General features: G+C 41.0%; 1 protein-coding gene across 1 annotated transcript; it reads left to right on the top strand.

Annotated features, from left to right (window-relative positions):
- The first annotated feature begins 2,733 nt into the window (after positions 1 to 2,733).
- Positions 2,734 to 21,221, top strand: LOC306752734 (radixin). Its single transcript, XM_079236528.1, has 16 exons — positions 2,734 to 2,838; positions 4,462 to 4,556; positions 11,224 to 11,307; positions 11,532 to 11,627; positions 12,403 to 12,525; positions 12,653 to 12,804; positions 12,969 to 13,052; positions 13,231 to 13,377; positions 14,911 to 15,007; positions 15,121 to 15,284; positions 15,994 to 16,124; positions 16,346 to 16,506; positions 16,698 to 16,790; positions 16,915 to 17,151; positions 18,584 to 18,890; positions 20,429 to 21,221. Exons 2-15 carry the CDS (start codon positions 4,545 to 4,547, stop codon positions 18,746 to 18,748), a joined length of 1,746 nt encoding a protein of 581 aa, XP_079092654.1. The 5' UTR covers positions 2,734 to 2,838; positions 4,462 to 4,544; the 3' UTR covers positions 18,749 to 18,890; positions 20,429 to 21,221.
- Positions 21,222 to 25,812: the final 4,591 nt, after the last annotated feature.

The following is a 25,812-nucleotide window of genomic DNA, read 5'->3' as shown; positions in this document are numbered from 1 at the left end:
ACCAAAAACCCAACCAAAAGGCTCGTCTGTAAGAGCTCCTCACCTGGAATCCAGACGAGAGCAGGCGGCAGCAGCAGGGGGCGTTGACAAAAAACTAGCCAGTCACTTCCTGTTAGTTCCGATCTTTAGGCTACTTGTAGTTTACAGATCACGTTTAGATTCATTCATATGTGTTTATAAATATATATTTTGTTCTTGTTATGTTTGCCTGGGAAATACATTACTACTGGTTTTGATGTGTGTTGTATAAATAAGATTAAACATGAGAATACTCAACAATCGAGCATTAAGTATTACAACTACACATAAAATAAGAATTGTCTACAACAGGTGGTGCTTGCTGTCAAATCTAAGAGCCAATCAGCTATCTGGTTTCCCATCATGCACTGGGCCATGCAGTCGGTGGAGAGCTACTGCAGCGCCTGGCTCTAATATCGGCAGCCGCCTTGCTCTCGTGAGATTATCGTTGACCACGTGTGCATGACATCAGAGCAAGTCGGGATCAAGTCGGACACAAATCTAACCAACATGCATTGGGCGCTGATCGCCTGTGATCGAATGTATATAACACATAACAAAATGAACATGCAGACATAAAAAGAACGAAGGATAGCATAAATTGCAGGTACATGCACATTTCTACATAAATATATATTTACAAACACATATGAATAAATCCGAACGTGGTCTGAAGGCAGCTGAAAACTGTCCGCACTGTACGTTTTTATCATGTTTTATAGTTTAGTTGAAAAAAGAAAATAGATAAATACCATGTTTTTTTCGTCTGTTTGAAACCCCAAAAAACAGAAAAGCACTGAGTCTAAAAATTAAGATGCGAGAGAATCACCTTAAATAACAAGCTGATTTAGTTTTTTGCAAAGCCTTCTTTTGTTTTTTCTTTTGAAGAGAGACGTAAAGCAGGGCAGGTGACCGGAAATACGAGTCTGTCAAAATAAAAGCCACGGCAATAGAAGGATTGTATGAAAGTAATATACTTCAGTCAAAGTCATGTTTGTATTTTTAGAGTTGTTACTGTTAGCACTATTTTTCCACCGTATTGTGCTTCTTCTTGAGTGAACGCAGGCAGCCTGATGAGGAGACGCAGAAAAAAAGTGTTTTGCCTTTCTACCAGTAGATGGCAGTATAAGTGTATTTAAACCATAGATGTAGTTATATTTACCTGTGTTAATCATTACCTAGGTTATTGACGTGTTGATCAATAACCTAGATAATTATCATATAATCCGGGTCACCTGCCTTACTTTGCGTCTCTCTTCAGAAATAAAAAACAAAAGAAGAATTTGCAAAAAACAAAATTGGTTCGTTATTTGGTCCGTTTGTTTTATAGTTTAGTAAAAAAAAAAAACGAAAAGACAGAAATACCATATTTTTTCGTATTTTTCGACTGAATCCCAAAAAAGAAAATACGAAATGATCGTTTTTTGCAAAGCAGGGCAGGTGACCGGAAGACCCAAAGCAGGGCAGGTGACCGGAAATACGAGTCTGTCAAAAATAAAAGCCAAGGCAATAGAAGGATTGTAGGCAAGATATTTGTATTTACAGTATATGATGTAAACACATACCAAGGTAACATAATAAGAAAATAAATTAATCATCTGATAAGCCTGGGCCGATAGGAGCATGTTAGCAACAGTAGTTGACTACAGCTGGTCTAATGTTCATGTATCCGGCATGTACACAGCAATAATAAAGTTTTAATTAATCGTTGCATTGTTTAATGCAACACAGTTCGTAATACAGTTTAATCAATGTCATTTCTGTGTGAAAGATTATGCTTTTTTGTGCTTTTCCGTTTTTTCGTTTTTGGTTTCAACCCGAAAACGAAAAAAACATGGCTTTTCTGTATGTTCGACTAAACTGTAAAACAAACTATCAAAACGTACACATGCATCCACTCCTCAGCTGCTGACAGCCATATTGAACATCATTTTCACAATTAGCTGCGTCAAGTATGCAACATAAACTGAAAACAAGACCGGATATTAAGCATGTTTCCTTTAAAGTAACCTGCAACGTGACTACCGGTTGGGAGAAACTATGTGGGTTTGTAGAAAAACAAAAACGGCAACTTCACTTGCAGCTCTAACTTTGATTGTTAAGATACAAAGTGGAATTATTGCTCAAAGTTGTTATTTTTGTATTGTTTTGTTTTTTTTTGCATAATGATACACCATTATTACATAATAAGATAAGATAAATTAAGATAAGATAATCCTTTATTAGTCCCTCAGTGGGGAAATTACAGGATTACAGCAGCATTGCTCACAGTGATTAAAATAATAATAAAATAAGAAACAAGTAATATACATAAATATAAATATAAATAAGCAGTAAACAAGTAATATAAATAAATATAAATAAGCAGTAAGTAATAACTCTCAAGATGCTTTTATATAACTTTATATATATATATATATATATATATATATATATATGTGTATATATATATATATATATATATATATATATATATATACATATATATATACATTTGAGACGATTAGGTTATTATGGGCATTATTATGATGTTAAAAGTCAATACATATATATTTTTCTTCTTCTCAAACTTCCCTGAGGCTTTTATTTTGTAAAGTCGAGACCGGAAACCGTAGTAATATTCCGGCTAGCTCGACACGAGCGCCCCAAATCGCCTTAAGGTTGTTCAGACTTCAACGGTTTTTCTGCGGGAATTTGTTTCGTCAACCCCACTAAGAGATAAGGAACAACCAACAGAACGGGATTCCCATCGTGGATATTTGGTTTCGTGTGAAGATACCCGGCTTTCCTATCAATTTAAAGACACACTTCGTCCCCACGGTGAGTCGCCTCTCCCTAAAAAGATGAGCTTCTCTTCAAGTTTGGTGCAATAGCGGAAATCCTCGTGCTCAACCAATTTATATCGTAAGAGACACGTTTGAAGTGACGACTTGGCCGAAGTTGTGCCCCCTAAACCGCCTGTAAAAGCACCGCAGATAACCGTACGTAGTTACAACTTCTCGCGTGTCTCTCTTTTTGTGTGGTGAATTAACGATGGCCAAACTCCACATGTAAGTTCCGTTATGCGCGAGGCAAACCGTGGCTGTGCTGGTCCCGTTATGTGGACTACACCCACTAACTAGCGTGAAAATGTCAGGCTTTCAACGGCCACCTTCTCACTTCAGGAGGACCGTTCAGGATTGAAGGGTCGTTTACCGGCTAACGTTAGTTAGCGTTCAACCGAGTGAACGTCACACGGAGGTATTTTTAACGGCTAACGGTTGTTTCTCGGCCGTTTGGAAGCCAACTCTCGGCGGGTAAACACGCAAGCTAATCGCTCTCGAGCTACAAGTGGGCATGTCTCCATCTGGAGCCCAAACGCTACAGCAGGGGCTTCCTTGCATGTCTTTCTTGAACATAAACCAACGTATTTGTTATTATTTTGTTGGGGCACTGTTGTTGGGAGCATTACACTCTGTTACACTGCTCATTTATTGAGTAGGAGTCATTTTTAATGGTCTTGTTTTGGTTTTTGAGCTCTAACAGTGGATTCACTGGTCATTAATTAAACAAATTAAGTAGCCAGGTGGGTTTCATGTAGTTGCTAATTTGCTAATTCATCTCTAATGCCTTGTGTAGTATCCAATTAATTCCCCCAAGTTAAGGACATAACAGTGTTTTTATTAACATGCATGTGATAATGTAACCTAAACTGTCCACCAAACTTAGTGCCAGAAACCAACCCAAAAGATGACTCTGTTCAAGCGGGTTATGGTGTGTTGTTGATCTTTCATTTGCTATTAGACCACTTTGAGGTTGTGACACTTCTCTATAACTCACAATGCCATAAGACCACATACTGTAGCATCCAGATCTGATTGATGTGACACACTCGCATAACAAAAACGCTTGTTTTCCCTGGATCATTTCGGTATCAGATGGCAGTTCAACCCAGGTCATTACCTAACTTGCAGGCTTGTGTTTCAGCTAGTAACCCAGGCTGTGACATGTATAGCATGCAATGCTGAGTTGCAGGGTGAAATGGATTTTAAAATGTCTACTAATTTGTGTCTGATGGATCTTTTATTTTGAAAAATTATAATTTTACAATGTCCATGAGTCATCACATAAAGCCATGGCTGTCTTTTGGGTTTCTTCCCCCACGGTAATTATGTTTCAAGTAGGTGTCTCTCATACGCTCTTGGAATAGTTTCCGTATACGCACTATGTACAGCAACGTGATAGTGCACTTCTCAGTGCATCTGGCTGTGCCTTGTAGACATTAACAAAATTAGGGTTCAATATGCCAACTTTTAAAAGAATGTCTGCTAAATTGAAAGAATAATCATTTCTATGTAATGCATTGTTTCTTGCCAAATCATACTCAAGATAAATCATGTTGCACGTAGGCAGCTGCGCATATTGTTAAACCCATGAAGGAAAATGTGTCTCTTTTGCTTTCAGGTCCTGTGATACAGGTGTTGTTGCCGTCCTGTGACGGATTCTTTCCCCTCAGCTGCCGGGTGTAAGGAGGAGAGGAAGCGAAGATGCCGAAACCGGTAAGAGGCTGAAAGCAGCTACATGAGAGTTGGCATATGTCAGCAGTTTTTATTGCACTGTTCTTCAGAGGTAGAGAGAAATGCAGCGCTAATGGTAAGTAGCCAGGAAAAAAAAGAGCACTTCTCTAATAATCAGTTGAATTTATTTGATATTTAAAAAGCAGTGTTGGAACTTATTCAGCAGTAGCCCATGTTGCTCAGGATATATGATATGAATCCGACACATGGCAGTTGCTTGTTTGTCCCTGCCTCGTCTGGTTGGATAAACTGAATCGCTCCAAAATAGTCGGCATGTACTGCTGCCGAAAAGCTCAGTTGTGCATTCTGGGAAGTGGCCGTTTCATTCCCATGGCTGCTCCCACTCCTCATACTCCTCTTCCAAGTAAACAACAGCCAGAGTGTTAAGTGAACTGCCAGACCCACAGGCCTTCCAACTGCAACACTGCTGCCATTGTTGCTTGTGGGGTGGAGTGAATGCCAGAGTCCTGGGATGTGAAAAACACCAAAACAAAACCAATTTGATGCTGTCCCTTCATGGCTGTCTCACCTTTGTCATGGTGCTTATTCTTTCTAAAGAGACTTGGAGAGCTCATACGTGAGTCTAAGACTATTGCTAGTCACAAAACTAGTTTTCGATTAACAATAAGAGATTTTCGAATGGGATATTGTCTAGGCCACTTGTTTCTCCTAGCATTCAAATTATGACACAGCAATACTAAGTATTTGGCTTTTTAGTGGACGAACTAAAACAAACTTTAAACGAAGCTTATATTGCGTAAGATTAAGAATGTATTTCATGAAAAGATTTCAGACTCAGTTGCTTAAACTTACATCAGAAACAGGCTTAAGGCTTCGCCACAAGTAAAGCCCATCTCCTGTCTAGCTCTTTGGTTGGTTGGTGGTTGTTTCTGGGTTAGGGGGTTGTGGTTTGGGAAGCTAGAGAAGAGGAACAGCAAGGCACTGATGTCATCCTCCACTTCTCTCTCTTGTCCCCTGAGTCACTAGGGCACCATCCCAAAACAGCTCCTAGGTCAGTGGAGGGCTGGCCGCTCAGCTCAGTGACATCTCTGTCACAGACGATAACTAACTGACAGAAAGTACAGTTTGTTGAAGGGAGGGGCTGACACAGTAAATAGAAGAAGGAAGAGCAGACATGACCCTCTCTGGGATTGGTGCCAGATTATGCCTCGGTGTCGGCATTCATCTGTAACCAAAGAATGAAAACAATTGCAAGGTTGAGTAACATCAGTTTGTTAAGCTAGTAGATTGCATACTGAGTTTTATTTTCCTATTTTTCACTAGTAATCTTGCAAAACAGACGCAACTTAAACTTGAGTTTCTTTTAAAACACAGACACATGTGGTTCTTGCTCATGGTAATGGATGATTTATACTCCTGCTCCTGATTTATTTGATGGCCTGATTCAAAAGTGCCATATAAGTGTCGCCCAACACAACTTCATGGCTGAAAAACCAATATGCAAGAGTTGGATGATGAGGAGCAGCGAGCTCCTCAAAACCGTCTCTGAGCAAGTTTTTCTGCAGAAGTATAAAGGACATCCTGTAAAGTACAGTCTGGTGATGAAGTTGTCACTGTCTTTACCCCTGTGTGGTTCTGCAAGAGGCTACATTGTGGTTATACTACAGGTAAAGTCAGGTGTCAAAAAGTGCACTCAGATAAAACCAATCGACTGTGTTGAGATGGATTGTATTGTTTTTACTTGAAATATACACTATGTTCTTAATTGTACACCAAAGCATTTATAATGTTGTGCCTTATGTTGCATTGCAAGTGAAACACTGACTCGGCAAGATTCAGGTACAATTTCTCCAAAACTGGATTGCATAATTGAAGTTAAATAAATAACCAGAATGACACTCGTGAGGCAGCGTAGCAACATAAGATACGTTGTTTTAAGTCTTTTTTAACCTAAAAATGGCCATTCAACTACTGAGGTTTACTGCAACTTGCAAACCACCCAGACCAGTGACAATAGGTTTTTGATGGTGATCACATTTATACAGATGTGAGACCACAATTTTGATTGGAAATGTCCGTAACATACTGTTTAATGAGTCATTGATGGTGAATTAGATTAGCATGAATTAGATTAGTCTAATGGAATCAACATCCGTGTGGATGAAACATAGACGGCCTGTCAGGGAGTCTGAACATGTACAGTTTTGTTAATGCAGAGTAATGTGCCGTTTCTCATATCTCCTCGCATCATATCCCGTCTGTTTGGTGATCTGTGGGCCGGTTCATTATGAGGTGACAGGACCCCACAGGAAGACGGCCCTCGCTGGCTTCCTAGCTTGTGGCTGTTTTCCCGTTTGCCGGAGAAGGGGCCCGTTGTGAACATCGGGGGACCAGTCTATGTCAACATCCTGTCTCTGTGGAAGTACAGAAGCAAGATGAAGAGAGGATTATCACCAGACGACTGAGGGACTGTCAGGACAGGGACGACTTGGATGGGTGAACATAAAAGTTGAGAATATTAGGAAATGGAGGGAGAGAAGAAAAGTGGCTGGGAATTTGTTGTAGCGCTCAGGAGATACTCTGCATTTTAAGGGGTAGAAAACAGTGAGGGTTATTGAAATGGAGGAGTTGCCTTCTTGGCGTTGAGCAACATCAGAGCTCTTTTTGCCTGTTCTGTTTGACCCTTTGCCTCATTTACAATGCCCTGCCCCCGGGCCCCTGCTGAAGCCCCTTCTCTCTTTGTGATTGTGGGCTATACAAAATAAACTGAATTGAAAAGTAATTCCAAAATAACTTTGCAGAAGACTTCTCTCTTCTGCACCCTGTTTTAAAGGCTCTGAACCCTCACAGGTGTTTTCAGGTCATCCGCCGGGTTTGACATCAGGAAGAAGTCAAATCAATTCTGTGTGTCCCCTCCGAAGTCTGCCTCACCCAGCAGGGGGGTTATCAGAGGAACAGACAGCTGCTCAGAGCCCAGCAGGCTAGATTAGCAACTCTACAGATTGTAGAGTGTGTGTGTGTATGCGTGTGTCTCTTAAGGCCTCTCTCAACAAAGCTCCTCTAAACTGCTTACAGTAACTTAACAGCTGCACAGTTAACAAGGGGCCCGTCTGAGTGAGAACTCGTCTTCCCAATTGAAATGGAGAGGGGGATTTAGAAACATTCTAGAAGGACAACACCAAAAGGGAATGATGCAGCTACCGGTTTTAAGACTCATTGCCTTTGGCTTTTCATTTTGTGATGGCCTCAGAGGTTCACTTGGTACTATGTACCCTGAAATGCTAAACACTGTACCTGTTTATTCTGCTGCTGTGATATACACTTTCCAGGAAATACAGACACAAGATGCAGAGGGGTAGTAAAGTACAGCCATCTGTTACCAGATCTTAATGAGCTGCAAACGCGTATTAAATCTGCTTGCAAATATAAAAGAAATTGGCAAAGTAACTGAACTTTGTTCGGCAATGTGTCGTGTTGCCCCGTCAGTGTGTTTTTTTTTTTTTTTTCACCAGATGAACTGTGTCATATAGGGACAGGCTTACAAAAATGGCTCCTTCGTCGGAGTGTGTGATTAGCTGTGTCAGTGCCTTGGCATGTTGTTGTCCCTCTTATCCTCCCCCTCTCAGCAGCAGAGATAGGATTAACTGGCTGTCTGGTCTATACAGGATTTCACCTCTCTGGTCTGTGGGTTAGCCATGTTTTAGCAGAGTCACACACACACATGCGGCACAAAGGTTGACTGTTTAACAGCTGATTGCTGATGGCAGGCAGGCCCCACACACATGCATGAGAAGGGACATTCAAAGCCGGTCACCTCGAAACCCCAGCTCAGCACAACCTTCTCCATAACGACTCCCTCTTTCAGAAAGACAACGAGGCAGCCAGTCTTGAAACCAACACAGTCCTAATTCAACTGTCAGGGGCTGGTTTTGTGCACTTGAAGAGTTGACTGAGATGTATTTATAAGAGGGGTGGAGGTGTCAACGTTTGCTATTTCTGCTTGCTGCTTTTATGAGTTGTAGTTCCTCTTGGTTCAAGGTTGTATCATCTGTTGTGCAAAGGCCTGCAGTAGTTTGTGATGGGGAGTAGCAGAATTGATTTGATGGTTTATAGTTGGATTAATATTAATCCATCTGTTGTTTATGGCAATCCTTTAAATATCAGGCCTAATTGATTGATATTTTCTCTTTGTGTGGAAACAATGAATGGGAGTTTAGCAGTCTTGGGTCTTTTTTGATACATGAGCTTTAGGTTTTCAGTAGTTCTAGTAGTATTTTTGGGGATGCAATAGAAACAAACTAATGCAACTGCATTATTTTTGAGCAATGTTGCCACAAACAGTTTCTAATACTGCAAATCTGCATTTTAGCAAAGGTAACCAGAGTCGAACTCTGGTTTTTTAGTTAGGAGTAGCTCAAGTTCTATCATGTAACCATATCCTCAGCATCCTCATTGAAATGATGTTGACAAGGCTGTGTTGTAATATGCAGCTTATGTTATTGGATGTCAGTGTCATTGGTGCAGAGTGCCCCGGCTGATCTAGGCTCACCGTCATAAAGCATCTCAGAAAAACTAAACCAACACGAAACATTCTCCATCGCGGATGTATGAAGCTTACTACACACTCTCAGCAGTATGTCGAATGTTTAACATGACTAGTAAGAACAATAAAGTAATGACGTATTTCCTGTATTGTGCAGTCAACCCATTAAAACTCCAAATAATGTCACTGATATGAAAAGCTAGCTTCATAGTAAAAGCATGCCCCACTGCATGATGGGTATACCTTGATATAACAAAAAGGTTTGGTACAATCATGCACAACCAGGTGTTGCATCATTAAGTCATCAGGTTATTTATAGTGAGTTAATTGTTTTTTTTTTTTTTCAGACCGGACACTATTTTTTTTTCCTCCAGTCTCGTCCAACACACTAAACTCTGATTTCACATTAATTGCCTGAAAAGCCATACTTCTTTCCTTTTTCCTCCTCTGTAGATACCTGGCATATATTGCAATGTGGGTTGTTTTCCCAGACTTGGATTAAGCCTGGGTCTTACATCTTGATTGAAAGACACATTGGCAACAGGCATGAAAATAGATTTGTTCTCAAATATGGTCATTTAGTCACTTAAGACTTTTCCTGGGAAGCTGCCCACATAATCTTCCAACCAAAATAAAGCTTGGCCTTGAGCGGATTGGATTATCAACATGTGGGATGTAGTTTAGTCCCTTGAAAATACTGTAATATAAAAGACTGTCGCAAATTACAGTAATAGTAATGAATGTCTATAGTGTGGAGAAAGTGCTGCAACTTTTCATGGGTAATTAATGAGCGGGAGGCAGATACATTGTGGTCTGCACTCCATGTGGCGTGGGGGAGTCCAGCTATGTGCTGTATAGACACAAGTTTCATGGATTATTCATTGCAGGGATATCAAGAGAAACCGAGAGGAATGAAGGCGGGAGAAGAAATACTGAGAGTAGAGGGAGAGAAATGCAAAGTAAGCTTTCCTGAGGTTTTGTGTGTAATTGTCAAGTGGATCTTTTCTTCAGTTTTTTTTTAAATTTCTGCGTCCCTTTTTTCTTTACCTTCTTTTCTGTATAGCTGGCTCATCTTCAGTAACCTCACTGTAACTTAATCTCAAAGGGAGTACACCCCAGATCATCTCTCTTGCTTCCTGTTGCGCTCTATCTCAGTCGCTTGTTTTTTTTGTGCACTTTTGCTAAACATGCACTTCTCTCTGCCTCTCGTCTGGTGATGTTAAGCACTACTGAGGCAACACACAGCTCAGGATGTGAGATGCCTTGGAGGTCAGCTCTGCTCTGTGCCATCAGCTGCTGCTGTCCTTTTGCCAGTGCCGTTTACTGGCAGCTAATGACTGAGTTTTATCCTCTGCTCCACCCCAACAGAGGTCCACTAGTATTGGCTGCCTTGAAAGGTGGGGCTTTTCTCCCCCTGGCAGTGTGTGATGGGAGGAGGGAGAGAGACACGCAAGTTTACACAGTTCCTTTACAAAAGGGAGAAAGAATTCAACGGCAGCTTCGGGTTTTCAGTTGTTTTGATGCATGCCTTGTGCCGCATCCTACAGCATATATTATGTTTTATTCCATTACAGATTGAGGTTGATTATTGTCAATTTAAGCACAAACCAAACTCTCTTTTTATACCTATTAATAGTCTAGGTATTAGACTTACTTTGATATAAACAGGGTATTTGGGAGAGGGTTATGACATGCAACAAAGGTCCCTTGACTTAATTTAACAGCTGACCTTCCCGTTATATGCTTTGCATCTTGCCCACTATGTATTATGTTTCAGAATCTTTACTGCACCTCTAAGCAGAGGCTAAAAACACTTTAATACCAGTAATGCTTCCCGATTGATGATGGAGATTAGTGGATGTTAAATCGAGATTAGAGGAAAAGGCACTACTAGTAATGAGCTCAAGGCTGAGGAAGGCATCAAATTATTATATTTGGCTCTTTCACTTACTTGTTTACAGAAAATGCCATCAAGCTTTGAATCGTCACTTTGTGCAGTTCAACAAAACTAGAGAACAATAGAAGTGTTTGTGACTTTTTATAATGGCAGTCAGGCAGCAGTGCTGAATCTGATCTGTCCATGTGTTTCTTTCTTTGTGTAATATGGCAAACAAAATAAACTTCTTGTTGTGTTTTGTTTTCCAGATCAACGTCCGTGTGACCACCATGGATGCAGAGCTGGAGTTTGCCATCCAACCCAATACCACGGGAAAGCAGCTCTTTGACCAGGTGAGAGTGACGTAACCGCAAATGTTCCTAAAAGCTAAAGGTCTGTAGGTCCGTCTTGGGGGTTAACCGTGATGCCACTGCTTCCGCTCAGGACCGGGTTCTTTGTGGCATATCACTACCCTGTAAATAATTATACGATTCAATACGAAAAGCACAAAAAAAAAGTGTAACATTAAAATTATGCTTTTAGCGCCTGTAAGAATTCATATTTGTTTTATTGTCAGGTGGTGAAGACGGTGGGACTGCGGGAGGTCTGGTTCTTTGGCCTCCAGTATGTGGACAGTAAAGGTTACAGTACTTGGCTCAAGCTCAATAAGAAGGTCAGTCTCACTTTCATTGTATCCTTTGTCATAGCCATCAAAACGTATTTACACTCTTTTACTGCCATCTTCCTTTTACTGTATCTCTTCCTCCTTTTTGTTTTCATTCTTTGTCAGAGTCTCTTTTGTTCTTCTAGACATGGATTAAGTGTGGATGGATGTTATCTGTTTGTCCTTCATCAGTCTGTCTGTTTTTTTGCCTGGGATTTGCCCAGAAGCGCTGCTGTGGTCTGGACCCTCAGATGTGCGGGTTTTTTTTTTTTTTTAATAGACTTCCTCTCACTCAGGCCAACACACCCTCCAGCCTTAACACCCTTGCTATTACAGTGTGTCTGTGTGTTTTTGACTATGTCCGAGAGAAAATCCCCCTCACACTCTGTGTGTGTGTGTGTGTGTGTGTGTGTGTGTGTGAGTGTGAGTGAGTGAGAGGCAGCAGGAGGTACACAAAATTGTAGTGAATTCCGCTTCCATTGAAGGGCTGTGAAACCTATGTTATGAGCACAGATGTGTGTTTGTTGAGGCCCTCCAGGCACTGTAGACACATACAGGGCTGTCTGGATGATCTGTTAGAGCCCAGTAACACATGTCCCCCAGACAAAACAAATATGACCAGATTACAAAGGTTTTATGTGGTGAATATGCTTTGATAAAGGAAATTATGAATAAAAAATCAGCTCAATTCACACAAGTCACAAGCTTTGTTGCGGGATGTACTTGTGACACAAAGGTTATGATCTGCTGATTAATAGATGATTGAATGGCGTCTGTCTTCCAGGTGACTCAGCAGGATGTGAAGAAAGAGAACCCTCTGCAGTTTAAGTTCAGGGCCAAGTTCTTCCCTGAGGATGTCTCGGAGGAACTAATTCAGGAGATCACCCAGAGACTCTTCTTCCTGCAGGTATCAAGCCACTCACAAGTTTCCATCCAAGTGTAGTTCAAATCATTTTATATTGGGGGGGGGGGGCAAGAGTGTAAATGCATTGAATAAGTTCCACTTGTTAACTCCCTCACTCCCGTTTCACCAGGTGAAGGAGGCCATCTTGAACGATGAGAACTACTGTCCCCCAGAGACAGCTGTGCTGCTGGCGTCATATTCAGTCCAGGCCAAGTATGGAGACTACAACAAAGATGTTCACAAGCCTGGGTACCTTACCCATGACCGGCTGCTGCCTCAGAGGTACACGCACAACACATGTCCCAATGTAGCTGGCTCTGCTTTCATGTTGTCATACACATTTCTGTTGAACCCTGGAATGTTGTTTTTGTTCCCTGTTGGAATTTTCAATGATTTCCTCTCGAGGAAACGATTGCTTCAGGTGAAGTCATTGTGTTTGTGTACAGAGTCCTGGAGCAGCACAAGCTGACCAAGGAGCAGTGGGAGGACCGGATACAGACCTGGCACGAAGAACACAGAGGAATGCTCAGGTATGTGTCAAACGTTCCTTATTCTTCTCTTGAAAACCCCCAAGAGAGACAAAGTGTACATGTTTAGGCTAGTTTTGTTATATTGTACAATTAGTTGGCTTTATAAGATGAACACAGATGGGATTATGTATGTGTATATATGAGTGTTCTAACTCCTCTTGCTTTTACTCCTCTCTAGAGAGGACTCTATGATGGAATATCTTAAAATTGCTCAGGACTTGGAGATGTATGGCGTCAACTACTTTGAGATCAAAAACAAGAAGGGCACACAGCTGTGGCTAGGCGTGGATGCCCTTGGCCTCAATATCTACGAACACGAAGACAAGTAAGGGCCACACAAAAGACGCGCACACACACACGGATTCATTCAAGTTTGTTTTACATAATAAGTGATGCATTCTGGGGGGGAATTCCATCTAATCCTATAAAAGGGCCTGTGGCTTGACAGTGGAGACTGTTTGGAGTTGCCACCAAGGCTGAGACATGTTAAGACCTCAGCTTTCAGATTAAAATACCCTTTTATTTTCCGAATATTGGATGTGTTGTGTTTTAGTACGTGGGTTCCTTGCTAAATAATAAATACAGATGAATACCATCTCCTGATTGCAAGGACATCAGAGCTGTGGTTTGCAGTTGATTACTAAACCGCAGCAGACATGTGGACGAGTGAGTAGGTGGAGGCTTATGACACAACGTGCCACAACCAATGTCATGTCATAACCGTGTCTGTTCTACTCAATCACCCAACCGCACAGCCTTTTGTCTTATTTAATAACAACATGGATGACAAATACGAAGCAAAACATAATAGTATGCTTCTTTAAGGTTATGTTTTGCCTAGAGCTTTGTGTTTTGGATTATTTTTCATATCAGTATAGTTTTTGATTTGTTTTATAGATTTTTCAAGGACATACATCATCCAATGTCCAAAGGACAGGGATTATGTGCAGGCTCTTTCTGTTATGACTTCAGAGCACATATTGTACGAACTGTTCAGCTTTGACATTGTGAATTTTGAATTCTGACACACATTTTGGGGTTTGGCAGAATCTTTGGAAACATAAATCAGTACAGTAAATGTGTCCACATGCCAGACTGCAGTCCCTGAATTGTTTATTGCCCGAATATTGCCCGAAAATCTGATACTCTTATGTACTGCTCTCGAAGCTGATCATTTGATATTAAATATCGTAAATCAGCCAGATAAATTCTACTATTTTCTCACTTTATTGGAGGCCCGATGCCAACGTGACACAGACAATGTTCAACAGGCTTAGAGGGAGCAAAGCTATTTTGAGAGGTGAAAGCTGAAGCGGGGGTGGAGAAGGGAAGACTGTCCGTCTGGTGGAGGAGAGTCTTCCTGTCCCCTCTACCTCTCTTGTAGCATTTCCTCTCACTGTTTCCCTTCCTGTTGTCTGAGGTCATCCCAACTGTCATCCTTGTTCTCTTGTCCAGGTGACAAAGGAAGGAAAGAGTTATGGTTTCTTACACATTTTAGAGGGCAACATCCTCAATATCAATTATTCCCTTTTTTTCTCCTTTCTTTCCAGGTCCTCTTTTTGAGTGAATAATAATTATTGGCAGGGAGGGATACGTTTCACCCACCTACTTCTCTTTTCTGTCACTCTTCTTAACCACTTCACTGAAAAACGAGAATTCATATGTAAACTGAAAGTATTTAGTCTCATGATTTCCTGTAAAGGTGGTCTGTTCATACGAGGCACCATCTGCTGGCTTAATGTTGGAAAACTTTCTACAACCAACTGTGTAACACCCACTATTCTGTATATCATCATATGAGTGGGACGCAAGTTGATATGTTAAAAGTGTAAACTGTTAACCATTTATTTTCTCTCAGGTTGACACCAAAGATTGGCTTCCCCTGGAGTGAGATTCGAAACATCTCTTTCAATGACAAAAAGTTTGTCATCAAACCTATTGACAAGAAAGCGCCCGTGAGTGTCGGATTCATCAAATATTTTACTTTGTTTGGTGTATACAGGGAACTTGAACAGCTTCACATTAAAGGTTATATTTCTCTCCTCTTTTTAAAAAAACAAACATGTAGGACTTTGTGTTTTATGCTCCGCGGCTGCGCATCAACAAGCGCATCTTGGCATTGTGTATGGGTAACCACGAGTTGTACATGAGGAGGAGAAAGCCCGACACCATCGAGGTGCAGCAGATGAAGGCTCAGGCCCGGGAGGAGAAGCACCACAAACAGATGGAGAGGTACGGCACAGCGATTTAATTTGGTCTAAGAAGTTCAAATATCATATGTGTTTCTAATTTATGTATATGCCTGTCCAAAGTTTTAGGTAATATAAAATGTATACACTTTATTTTGATTTTTTAGGTATTGAAAATCATTGTTTTTAACCAACCATCATTTTGGTGTTATAATAAAAGAGTATAATGTGAGATTTTGTTCAGATGTTTAAATTTAAGTTTATATGTTACTAGTTATGAATATATGAAGATGACATTTATACAGTTTTTAGACCCTAGGGGGGTCTATGGTTTTTAACAGCTTTATATTTCCCATTTGAAATAATAAGTACACTGTGCTAAAATAACATTCCTTTGTCTAATTCTTATTTATAAAAGATAACTTTAAATCAATGCTCATCACTGGTAGATTGTGTTTAGGGCAATAGACCCCCCTACTTCACTGACTGCTGACAATACGTAAATGTAAATCCAAACATTTTCAGTATTTAAATCAAATGGAAATCAAAAAGTAGCTTCTCCACTAGAGGGCAGCCCTGCCTCTTTTATGTACGTTATCTGAGGCAGAAGGAGCGCTAGAGTCATTTATTCAGGTCAGGATCATTTGCTGAGTTTCTCCGTATTTGTTACTATATTAAAGTAAAATGTATGTTTCTCACACACAAAAATCCTCAAGCATTCATCTGAAACAATTGATTACAAAACTTCTCAGGGCTCAGCTGGAGAATGAGAAGAAGAAGCGAGAGCATGCAGAGAAAGAGAAGGAGAGGATAGAGCACGAGAAGGACGAGCTCATGGAGAGGCTGAGACAGATTGAAGCGCAGACGATGACGGCTCAGAAAGGTACCACTTCCTTCCTTCAGTCTCTCTTGGGCCGTGAGTCCAGGCCAATGACATATTTCATTCATTATCGTAAATGCGCCCTTAGTTTAGATTTATGTACCTGAATCAACAGTATCTGACTTGACAGCACAGATCATACTGAAGCTGGAATATAAAACGTGTGAACGATGAAATGAAAGATGAAATCACGTGCAACATGTTGGTGCGTCTGCGCTTCACAGAGCTGGAGGAACAGACTCGCCGGGCGCTGGAGCTGGAGCAAGAGAGAAGGCGAGCGAGGGAGGAGGCCGAGAGGCTGGAGAGAGATAGGCAGGCGGCTGAGGAGGCCAAGGCAGAGCTGGCCAGACAGGCTGCAGACCAGCAGAAGACCCAGGAACAACTGGTGTGTGTGTGTGTGTGTGTGTGTGTGTGTTTTCACTGACGGTGTGAGCAACTACAGGCTGGCTTACATGGCTATTCATAAGTGTTTGTGCACACAGTTCTCTGCTCTGTGTTTTTATTATCTATGCTGAGCTCCTTCTTGTGTGTGACTGTAAATACAAGTGTAACAGCAGGGTCTACATTTTCTCCCAGGCTGCTGAACTGGCTGAATTCACAGCCAAGATCGCTCTCCTGGAAGAAGCCAAGAGGAAGAAAGATGACGAGGCCACCGAATGGCAGTATAAGGTACCGGATTACTCTCCACAAATCCCACAAAGCATAACACTGGCTTCTTTAGATGTCCCCAGACATTCAGCCACGTCTTTTAACAATGATGATCACGCTCTTGTCTCCACGCCCTCACCTGCAGGCTCTGTCGGCCCAGGAGGACCTGGAGAAGACCAAGGAGGAGCTGAAGACTGCCATGACTGTGGCGCCAGCACAGTCGGACAGCAATGCTGAAAGCGAGCACGATGAGCAGGATGAGAACCATGCAGAAGCCAGCGCAGAGCTCTCCAATGAGGGCGTCAGCCAGCTGGACCTCCGCAGTGAAGAGGCGCGCGTCACTGAAGCCCAGAAGAACGAGAGGGTGAAGAAACAGCTGCAGGTGAGTGGAAACCTTTGAGGGCCCAGACTTGCCAGCCTGAACAAAATTGGTGTAGCAGGCTCACATTTTGACATCGCTGCTACCAGTTGGAAAGCAAAAGAGGTTCACAGCATCCCTCAACGAGTGCCGGGTCCTCTCTCGCTGCGGGTGAGTTGGGTGGACCGTCCTCAGTCTCTCAAAATCCTGTGCGAAACACTGATGTATGCATCTTGTCACAGTGGTTCGTTGTGCACGATCTGACGTATCATGGTTGACAAAGTGGTGCTTTAAAAATTGGTTCAAGTTTGGCGAGACTGCTTCCCAAGAAGTCTGAAACATTTCGTTGAAAGGTTTTATTAACACTTGATTTATAAGTTCCTTGACAAAGTTACATGACCCAGGTCACTACTTTTCCCAATGTCAAATGAACTCTTACACTCAATAAACCGTTGATTTAAATCCCCAAAATAAAATTACCATACATGATAAACAACCTAGGGTTGAAATGAGTGTAAAACTTACCCTTTGAATATAACTTTTGGAATAAACTCACCTTTTTTAATTCAACCAAAAGGAGATTTGCATCTCACAAACACAAATAACAGCAAGATTATATTATTTTCTAACAGCAGTTTTGTTGCAAAGAAGAAACACCAGCCAAGAAATGGCAAGTAAGGGTAAGATCATGCATACTTCTCTGTCCATTCTTTAAACTCCAGCTCTTAACAGGAGAATCAGTGCTGGCTTAGACTGTAGCCCGGCTCTTAAGAAGATCTACTGGTAATGAATCGATCAATCAGATAAAAGTACATAAAATCTCTTACTATCTTTCTTAACTTTGAATATGTTACAGGACCTGTAGATATACGCTGGGCTACTGCATAAGCCAGGACTTGTACTGAAGCTATGGCAAGAAGAATTTTAAACAACAACCAAATAGTTTTATGAAACTTAATTTACAAAAGCAAAAAGACTTGACCTGCGTTGGGCGGCCAATGAACAGTGCTGATGGCCAAACCTATTCAGGAGCACATTAACATTCAAATGGTGTTTACGGACCAGAGTGTTCTGTGAGAACGTTGTGGACTCACTTCACATGGTAGCACACGTCTTTTAATCCGACTTCAATCAGAGAACATATTAGTGCCATCCAGTTCTGTTATACCAGTAAGATCATGATTGAAATGTCTTGTCTGAGCGGGAACCCTGATCAACACATGTTGACACACACACACAGCAAGAGGCTGTTTATAAGTGGCTTTGCATCAGTCTGATTTTTAAATGTTGTTTCCCTATTTTTGCTTTTTTCCCACTCTTCTCTGCAACCCCTACGCCTCTTCTTTGCCCTCTGTTGTTTTTCCCCCTTTCTATTTTCTTCTTACTACCTTTTTTGCTTCTTTTCTCCATCTCTATCCTTCCTCATCCTCATCCTTCCGTCTCTTTTCTCTCCCAGACATTAAGCTCAGAGTTGGCCGAGGCCAGAGATGAAACCAAGAAGACGCAGAACGACGTGCTGCACGCGGAGAACGTGAAAGCGGGCCGAGACAAATACAAAACGCTGCGCCAGATCCGATCCGGCAACACAAAGCAGCGCATCGATGAGTTTGAGTCCATGTGAGAACAGCGCCTCCGTCCCCTCGGCCCTCTTTCCCTCCGGGGCGCCTGCTCCAGAACTGCCCCCTCAGCGGCTGCTCGATTTTCACGGACAACAGTTGCTGCCGTCCTCGTAGTCCCACCTAGCCCCTCCCCAACACCCCGAGGTAATCTTTTGAAATCATCTTGTCAAACTTTGCCAAAGTCCTGCCCCGCATCTCCACTCTGAAAATTACGGATTTGTCCTCCTTCATATGGAGCTGCCTAGATGCCACTCTGAACAAGCAGATATTGTACTGCAGAGATCTGTAATCCTAAAGCACAGGGGAAAGAAACTGTTCAACCAAAACATAAGCGATTGGACTTTTGCTTTGCTATTTTCAGCAAACAGGCCATAGAAAGCTACTTTTTGTTTTGTTTTCTGCTTTGCTTGACAACTTGTATGCAAAGGTTTAGAATGATTCTTTCTTTAGTTAAATATTACCCGTCTCCTTGTTTTAAAGTTACTTCCCTCTGCTTTAGTTTGACTTGTTTTTATGTATTATTCTCTTCTTTTTAGTTGTCCGTTGAACACATTAAGCCTGGAGTTTGGTAATAAATAAGGTCACTACTTTCATTCAGCGTCCAGGCGCTGATGTGTTGTATCATGTCCAAACATCTCGAGCTAGTCGTGCTGATTCTCTGAGCATCGGAGTCACCAGAGAGCTTAGCTGAGGTCTTTTCACTCCAATGAATCAATTCAAACTGTTTATTTGAATGTTACATGAATAGGTTTGTGTGAAAAATGACACTGCAGTATTTTAAACAATTTAATTTCAGGCTTGATATCAAGAATAGCAGTAAGTGAATTGACCCTCGTGGGGAAAAGAGCCACCCGGCAGGTTTTCGATGAACGAATGTAGCAAAGGTCACAAAGGGAAAGTGTTTTTTACGTGCAGAGGTGATAGGACAGCATGTGCCACTGAGCTATTGCCCTAGAGCTTAAAAGTGTTATAAAGATAAGCTAATTGGTCGTTGTGTGTGTTCCAGTTGCGTCCCCCGTGTTTCATTCCCAGTCACTGCAGATGGTTTTCTCTGCCTACCAGCTCACAGAGGACGTCAACGTAAAACACGGACAGACAGAGGAACAGAGCGAGGAGCCCTGCGCCCCAGCTGTTTGTCTATCTGTCCAGCTGTTTGAGTGCATGTGAGGGAGCATATCCACATGTGTACAGATGTGGAAGCTGAGGCCTGGCACCTCTCTGGCTGGGGAGCTTATGAAAACATCAGTCCTCGACCCCGGGACAAATCTCTACCTCAGAAATGTTAGCAGTGGTGACTGGCGGTCGAACACTCGGGGAGCTCCCCCTCCTCCCTCCCTTTCCAAAAAACTAAACAAAAAAGGAATGTTTTTACTGGGTTGCTGTTACAACGTCGCGTGGTGCTCCTGGGAAGGCTACATTGGTTCGGTTCAGGAGTTCAAGAGAACGTTAAGGGTCTATGTAAAAAATTAAATTAAATAAAAATCTCACTGAGCCTTGCTCAGATGTTTTGGTTAATTCATTTTGTCCCGGAAGAAATCCCAATCAATGAGGAAGGTGACATAAATAACGCTGCGGATTTCAGAATTTCTGTGCAGTGTGGCATAAAGGGGCTTTTCAGAAGAGGCTCAGTCATAATGTCCTTTTTGAAGCGTTTGTTCTGTGGTGTTGGTGGTGTTCTGCAGAGCTCTGCACCCAAGACCTGGTTTAAGAGGAGGCTCTCCTGTGTAACGGTGATTTGCAGACCTGCAGTGGATTCATGGGACTGAGAGACTTGTGAATACGTAAAGAGATGCATTATGTTATCTATGCATTATATTGTGATTTCTGCAAATCTCTCCTGAGTCAAAAGGAGGGTCGGCCAATCTCTTCCCTTCAAATCGTATTATGAATTCTTATCATTTGTGCTCAGACTACAAACTGACTCCATCTTCTGTGGGGTGGAGAATATGTTCCAGGGTGCATGTTTTTGAAATGAGTGAACATAAAGTTTTCTTCTCTTTTTTTTTTTTTTTTTTTTTGTATTTACAAATTGATGAAAAATGTCATGGTCTTTGTTACGCTATACTTGACAGCTGGTGTGGGGCTTGTTTTTGTTTTAATAGCCAGAGTTTTAAAGTTAAAGCACTTGTGTTAAACGAGACACTGAAGCCTGCCTTTTTGTGTCGACGTCACAGTGTCCATTGTTGGTGTTTGCCATAGCAGGGGAAAAGATGATCCTGTGCTTCCAGCTCATATTTTTGTATCGTGTTCAAAGACCCTACACCAGCCAGCTTCATTAGAGGGGAGGGGGGGGGCTGTTATCGGCCTGCCTGTCCCCTTTAATGAAGCCAGTGTCTGACGTTTGCTCTGGCACCAGCTGTCGTGTTTTGCCGTTTTGTTTCTTCTCCATATGTTCATGTTGGTATGGTATTCTTTAAGATAGAAAGCACAGGTGGATTGCAGTCAATTTCATTGGTTCTCAAATAAAAGTTTTAAATTTTGATCATGTGTTTTGGCACGTGTATTCTTTGATATCACAGATTTATATCCTGATGACGCGTCAGGATTCAATTATATCCCTTTTGCTGTTTTTAATATACAAAGGATGTTGCATCACCATCATCTCTAGATTAATGTATAGATGTAGATTTGACCTGTTTGGCTTCAAGCCTGAGTCACTAATAGTCACTTTGAAAACGTATCTTCTGTAAAGACCTGGCTGACCTGCAACTTCTTGATATTAAACTCAGACAAAACTGAAGTTATTTTACTGGGACCAGAACACCTCAAATCAATTATCTTGGAGCATTGCACACCTTTTTTTTTTTTCAATGCGTAGAAAGTAAAAAAAAAAATTGCAACTTGAACAACAAATGTTTATTTTTTATAATAATCAATAAAGGTTGATCAAATATTTGGTACTTTTAAATGGAGCAGTTCTTTCAAGAAATTTTCCCGTTAAATATTTCATTAAACTCAAAACTATAACTAAGCAAACTAAAACAACCGTCTCAGAACATTGTGATTATTTCTATAATGATTTATTATTATGGAAATTATTTCCAGGAAATTCTGAGAAATTATCAAGAAATGATGAATAAGACGATGAGTAAATCTATCCAGTTTTTTTGTTGTTTTTTAGATATAAGTAAACTGTTTTTGAGTCAAACTGCCATGAAAAGTTATAATATTCTGATTTATTTATGTTTTTGTAGGTGTTCTTCTATCCAGATTCTTCTTTTGCAGTTTGTTTAAAAAATATCGCAGATGAAGCAACACAAGAGTGTCTTTCAGTGGACAATCATGGTGGTGCAAAAGAAGTGGTGGTAGCACAAATCAAAACCCGAAATCCTCCTAGGATGGTATCAACATCTTCTACCTGAGTCATCATCAGTGTCCTGTTTTTAGATAGTTGGCTGTTCAGCCTTTTGTCCAAAATGAAATGTTATTTTTGTGGCAAAAGGAACATCAAATCAAAGTTTATTTCAAAAATATTTTGGGAGCAAGAAGAATATTTTCTATCTCATCTGTGTATGCTTTCAGATGGTCATTACTCTCTACAACTTTGGCCTACAAACAGTTATGAAAGTTCAAATATACGACTATACTCTGGATACGGTTGTAAGTTTGAGCCTGAGTCTGTTACCAAGGCTGAGATCTCAGTCTGACTTTCAGCCTCACCTTTATCTCTGGAATTTGAAAACATTTTGAAATGTCGAAAAAAATTGCTGCCATCAGCATCTTGAATCTAACAGTCATGTAAGAGAGTTACAAAATGATGCATCCTGGGAGATGAACAGCAATTTAGGAATTATATTTGAAACAAAAACTCATTGATACTATACAATGCAGTCATATAACAATAATGCAGTGACACATATTTCAGGGAACCAAAATGTACATTTCATAAAAACAACACTAATCAGTATTTATGAGATTAACAATAATATGTCTAAGAGCTACAGATAGTTCTTTTCACTTACTGTCCACACTTAAACATGTTCCAGTCCTCAAAGGGCTGCTGCAGCATTCTTGAAGTGTTGCACAAAACAAACAGCAAAGGTCAGAATCAAAGCAGCAGAGGAAGAGAAAAACACTGGAGCCTACATTTCCCATAATGCAACCCAAGTTTTTATCCCAGGAGGTTTTCTGTCAAATATTTTGAATGCACAAGCCAAACTCAATCCATTTATTATTTTAGAATCACGTAGTGTTTCACAGGCTGAGTGGTGTTTCCCATTATGAGTAAACTGACTTTTAAGTGGAGCATTTTCTGAAATGTATGTCATCTGGAAGTTACGTCTTCACAAGATCAAGCACCTTTCTGTCTGTGGATTCTGCTTTCAGAAATAAAAAGTCAAAATATCTGTCCCTTTCCATCTCCATCAGGTGCGTTCAACCCTCTTTCGTGTGCACTGTGACCGGCTCCACTGTCATCGATTTCTTCAGCAGAGTCCACTCTGTCCCTGATCGCTGTGGTTACCATCTGACGGGCTTTTCAGAATTCGATGTCTATGCGGTTTTCCGGGAGCGACACCTTAAAGATGTGCCGTTTTTGGATTACTTGATAATAATTGTGGGAACAGAAGAATTAGAGATATATCTGCCGACCTCCAGATAAGTAAGGCAAGCTGCACGCTCTTCCTCTCTCTACCTGAACATAAAGTTGCAGAACATAAATAACCGGTTTGACAGAGGAAACACAGCCAGAAACATACTTGAAGCATACTTGAAAGACCTACATAAAAAGAGATGGAGAGAGACACACAGCACACACAACGGCCCGAGAGCTGAAACATCCCAGAGTTCCATCTCGCCCTCCACCTGCAGAGCTTTATCACTGCTGACCTCCAGATAAGTAAGGCAAGCTGCACGCTCTTCCTCTCTCTACCTGAACATATTCAACGGAAACCAGATTCTACTGCTTACTTTCAAAGCCCTCCACCTCTTATTTCTTTAACTCTGCACCAAATGTGTATTTGTGGTGGAATAAAGTCTCCCTCACTATTAGATCAGGTTTAATAACCTACTCTAGAGGCTGTCTTTTCTTGGACTTATTGTTACAGTGCTTTCATGTTGTTCTTGTTTTTTAGTTTCAATCTCTCAATTTGATGATTTATTCTTCTTATATTCTACGATGAAACTGAAGTTACTAAAGTTACTAAAGAACAACCAAACATATGAAACTCCAAAGCATCCAAATGTACAATATCTAGAGTAGGAAATGTACAGAAACGTGTTCTGTGAGTAGTAACATCAACCACCTTTCAGGTTAAACCACTTCTAGGTTCAGCACACTCAGATGCACTGTTAATGCGTGCTAATTATTGGATGCCTGGTGTAGCCTCCAGAAGAACTCAGTTCAACAACTTCTCTCGTTCTCTATATTTATTTACTATACTATGGAAATGGTTGTAAGTATGAGCCTGAGTCTGTTATGAAGGCTGAGATCTCAGAGTCCGACTTATACATATAAAAAGAGGGATCCAAGTCCTACACTGGTCACTCAGTATTTCAGTATTAACCTTGATTGTTGTCTAATCCTTCTCAAGGACGTGAGGACAGAGATCGGTAACTTGTCTCTGGGTTCATGGTCGTATGACAGCAATGTAGCAAAGAGCACCGTTTTCTTGGACATCAGCGGATGCAGACAAGCAGGTAGGAGAACCCAGTGGTGACCAAAGAATGAGCCGGGACTCTGTCTGGATCTTCAAATCAAAATTGGAATATAAAAAAAGAAATTGCTGTTATTTTCTTTTCTTGAATTTTGCACACTAGTTGGTCAAGTTTTAATACTAAACTAGAAAATTTCACAAGAAATTTTGAAAGTGTGGCTACTACTGCCGTAAGACGTCGCAATATATATACATTACCGGTAGTGAGATGTGTTATTGAGGTTATTGAGGTACATTATATATATATATATATACATGCCAACAATAGCTGTGAGGGCTTGATGGTGTAAATATGAATGGGACAGCACTTTGCTGCAACATATCACGTGATTATATAAAAAAATATTGTGTACAATTGTGTATTTATTTTCTATTTAATACAATAATCCTCATTTGAGCTTTATGTTAAGATACAGTTAAATCATGGGGTTTGAATGTTGAAAGGGAAGACAGAAAGACAGACAGGTAGACAGACAGGAGGCGTTACAATGCCTTTGACTGAATATCTCCAAGTCATGTGTGTGCAGATTTTCTACCAAACAATCTGTTAAACCCCAGATTTTGAGGCAAAAACATGCTCAAATCTCTAATATAGTACATTCACCAGAGAGGAAACAAGCAGCCGATCGGATTGATATGCTTGAATATTGTGATGGACTTAATAATGTGAACGTGAGCGTCAGTGGAGCTGTTAGTCCTGATTCACGCGACCGTATTAACACGTGCACGCGCACTCACGCGGCCGTTCGTACACACACATAGACACACACAGTCAGTTATCTTTGTCTAACACAAAGCTAACTTTGTGTTAGCTAACTTCATGCTAGCAATCAAATTCACTTCTCTGTCTCTCCACTATGTTCACGAGACCTTAATTACACACACGCGCTTAGACACACACACGGTCAGCCATTTCCTGTAACATAAGTTAACTTCCTGCTGGCATTAAATTCACTTGTCTCTCCCCCAAGAGCATTGTGTGTGTGTGTGTGTGTGTGTGTGTGTGTGTGTGTGTGTCTGTGTGTGCGTGCGTGTGTCTGTGTGTCTGTGTGTAACAATGTATGATATATAAGAATGTGTGTGTGATTTTTTTTTTTTTACGTAGAGTTTAAAATATGAGTGCCTTGGATGTCAGTTGGTGCCTCCTGCGTTTGTGTCACCGGTTGTCGTGGTGACAGCCATGATTGGCTAACTGGAAGCAGCTGTGTCACTGTCACAGAGGAAGACAGGACTGTGGATTTAATGAGAAAACAACCTTTCAAACTATTGTATTTGACAGACAACCGTGGATCCCATCGCGAAAATAACGTAATCTTGAGAAGCACAAGACTTCTGAGAACGTTTCTGACTACTTAAATTTTGTAAGGATTTAGAAATGATAGCGTAGCTTCAGTTGAAAAAAGTGCTCACGT

This window comes from Taurulus bubalis, assembly GCF_910589615.1.
Source record: "Taurulus bubalis genome assembly, chromosome: 21".
Classification (NCBI taxonomy): Eukaryota; Metazoa; Chordata; class Actinopteri; order Perciformes; family Cottidae; genus Taurulus; species Taurulus bubalis.
The sequence above is the reverse complement of the archived record's forward strand: the minus strand, read 5'-3'. Positions and strand labels throughout refer to the sequence as shown.

Coding starts and splice junctions, on each gene's coding strand:
- LOC306752734 (XM_079236528.1), top strand. Junction 13,378..14,910: donor ATCTACGAACACGAAGACAA/GTAAGGGCCACA, acceptor ATTTTCTCTCAG/GTTGACACCAAAGATTGGCT. Junction 16,507..16,697: donor AGAAGACCCAGGAACAACTG/GTGTGTGTGTGT, acceptor ATTTTCTCCCAG/GCTGCTGAACTGGCTGAATT.